At 34.5% G+C, this 1,465-nt stretch overlaps 1 protein-coding gene across 1 annotated transcript in view; it reads right to left on the bottom strand.

The window, feature by feature from the left end:
- Positions 1–1,465, bottom strand: part of RFWD2 (ring finger and WD repeat domain 2, E3 ubiquitin protein ligase) — a 187,959-nt gene that overhangs the window by 149,576 nt on the left and 36,918 nt on the right. The window contains exons 2-3 of the mRNA XM_012644641.1: positions 1,133–1,230; positions 398–429 (exon numbers count right to left, since the gene is read on the bottom strand). Coding sequence (XP_012500095.1) covers positions 398–429; positions 1,133–1,230 — 130 coding nt within the window. The remainder of the gene's footprint in view (positions 1–397; positions 430–1,132; positions 1,231–1,465) is intronic.

The following is a 1,465-nucleotide window of genomic DNA, read 5'->3' as shown; positions in this document are numbered from 1 at the left end:
TCTTTGTGCTTTTCCCAAGTTCCTTCTCCAAGTTTGCCGTAAGATTTTATCTACTCAGAAGAATTTGACGTTCTAGCAGAAAATCCTGAAAATATTTCCAGCAGGGATCCTTTCTGCTGTACAGTCATCCAGTGATTTTCCTTAATGAAAAAACACTGGATTGTACTGAAGAGTAACCGAGAAAAAAGGATGGTAGCTAGTGTATGTTTAGAGGTAAAAAGGAAAGCCACAGCTGAAAAAATACAGATTCATGATTTATTATAAACCACCATTTGAGCTAAGCAAATTACAACCAAAGCAATGGCAAGTCAGAATATTATACACGGGTAGTTACCACACCTTAACTTGGAGCATATTAGTGTTTAGAATGAAGAATTAACTTTTTTGATGTACATACCCAATAGTGTCCTACTTGATGCCTACCAATATCTGAAAATTAATCTTTGGTTTATTATTCATTCACAAAACACTCAGACTAAAGGTTTCCTACACTATCTTAGGCTGGTTCACAACTGGCCTCTGATCAGATATTATTCCCATTTACCATTTATACTTATGGGTTCCACATTCATGTCTCTTCTCGAGTTCTTACCATTTCTCTCTTATAAGCTCTATATCCATGTCTTCCTTCCCCGAGTTCTTACTTTTCAATTGCCTCATCAGTTCATAGACTTTCTTCCCCTACCCAGGAATCATCATACCCAAGTTTTTTTCCCCCCTTTCTCTCAACATTCACCAAACATGGGTTCCCGCTCCCCACTGACTCTTTCCTCTGTTACTTCTCACTTCTGCCCCCAAAGCAGAAGCAGTAGAATGCATAATACTACATAGAGAAAGGGAAAGGTATTCTGAGCCTATGGCATTTTTGTTAAGCCTCACATCCTGTCCAGACATCTACATAACAATCTAAAAGTCGTGTCAATTTTTTTTAAATGAAACTTAAAAATAATATGATATTGTGCTAACAATGTATGAAATCTATGCCACAACCCAGGAAGAGAAGCACTGTGCTAAGTAGTAGAGAGAGACTTGCTAACCTCTAAACTAGGTTTTCTGAATAAATTAGTGCTAGCAGATACTTTTGAAGATAGGATATTTAAAAAAAAAAATAAAAATCATTCCAAAGACTCACCCAAGAAATTAGGATATAGATGGTCAATATTGTCCACAACATAGTTACACTTGGGACATCTATTATTGTCCTCCAAACTCTGATGAATACACTTGTAGCTATTAGCAGGGAAAAAATAAAACAGGCTTAATTAAATCAACAAAAAATTAGTAAGCTGATCACAAAATAATGCCTTAGTCTTCTATTCCTCATTTTCAACATAAGTAATCTAATAAATTTATTTCAGCTTATATATCAATAGTATATATAGCGCATTTATTGGATAAATAGTACATGAAAGTTATTTAAAAATAAACCTGAATAACAAGCCTATTGGATATAAAATTTAAAAAG

Source organism: Propithecus coquereli, unplaced genomic scaffold (genome assembly GCF_000956105.1).
Source record: "Propithecus coquereli isolate 6110/MARCELLA unplaced genomic scaffold, Pcoq_1.0 Scaffold216, whole genome shotgun sequence".
NCBI classification, from domain to species: domain Eukaryota; kingdom Metazoa; phylum Chordata; class Mammalia; order Primates; family Indriidae; genus Propithecus; species Propithecus coquereli.
The sequence above is the reverse complement of the archived record's forward strand: the minus strand, read 5'-3'. Positions and strand labels throughout refer to the sequence as shown.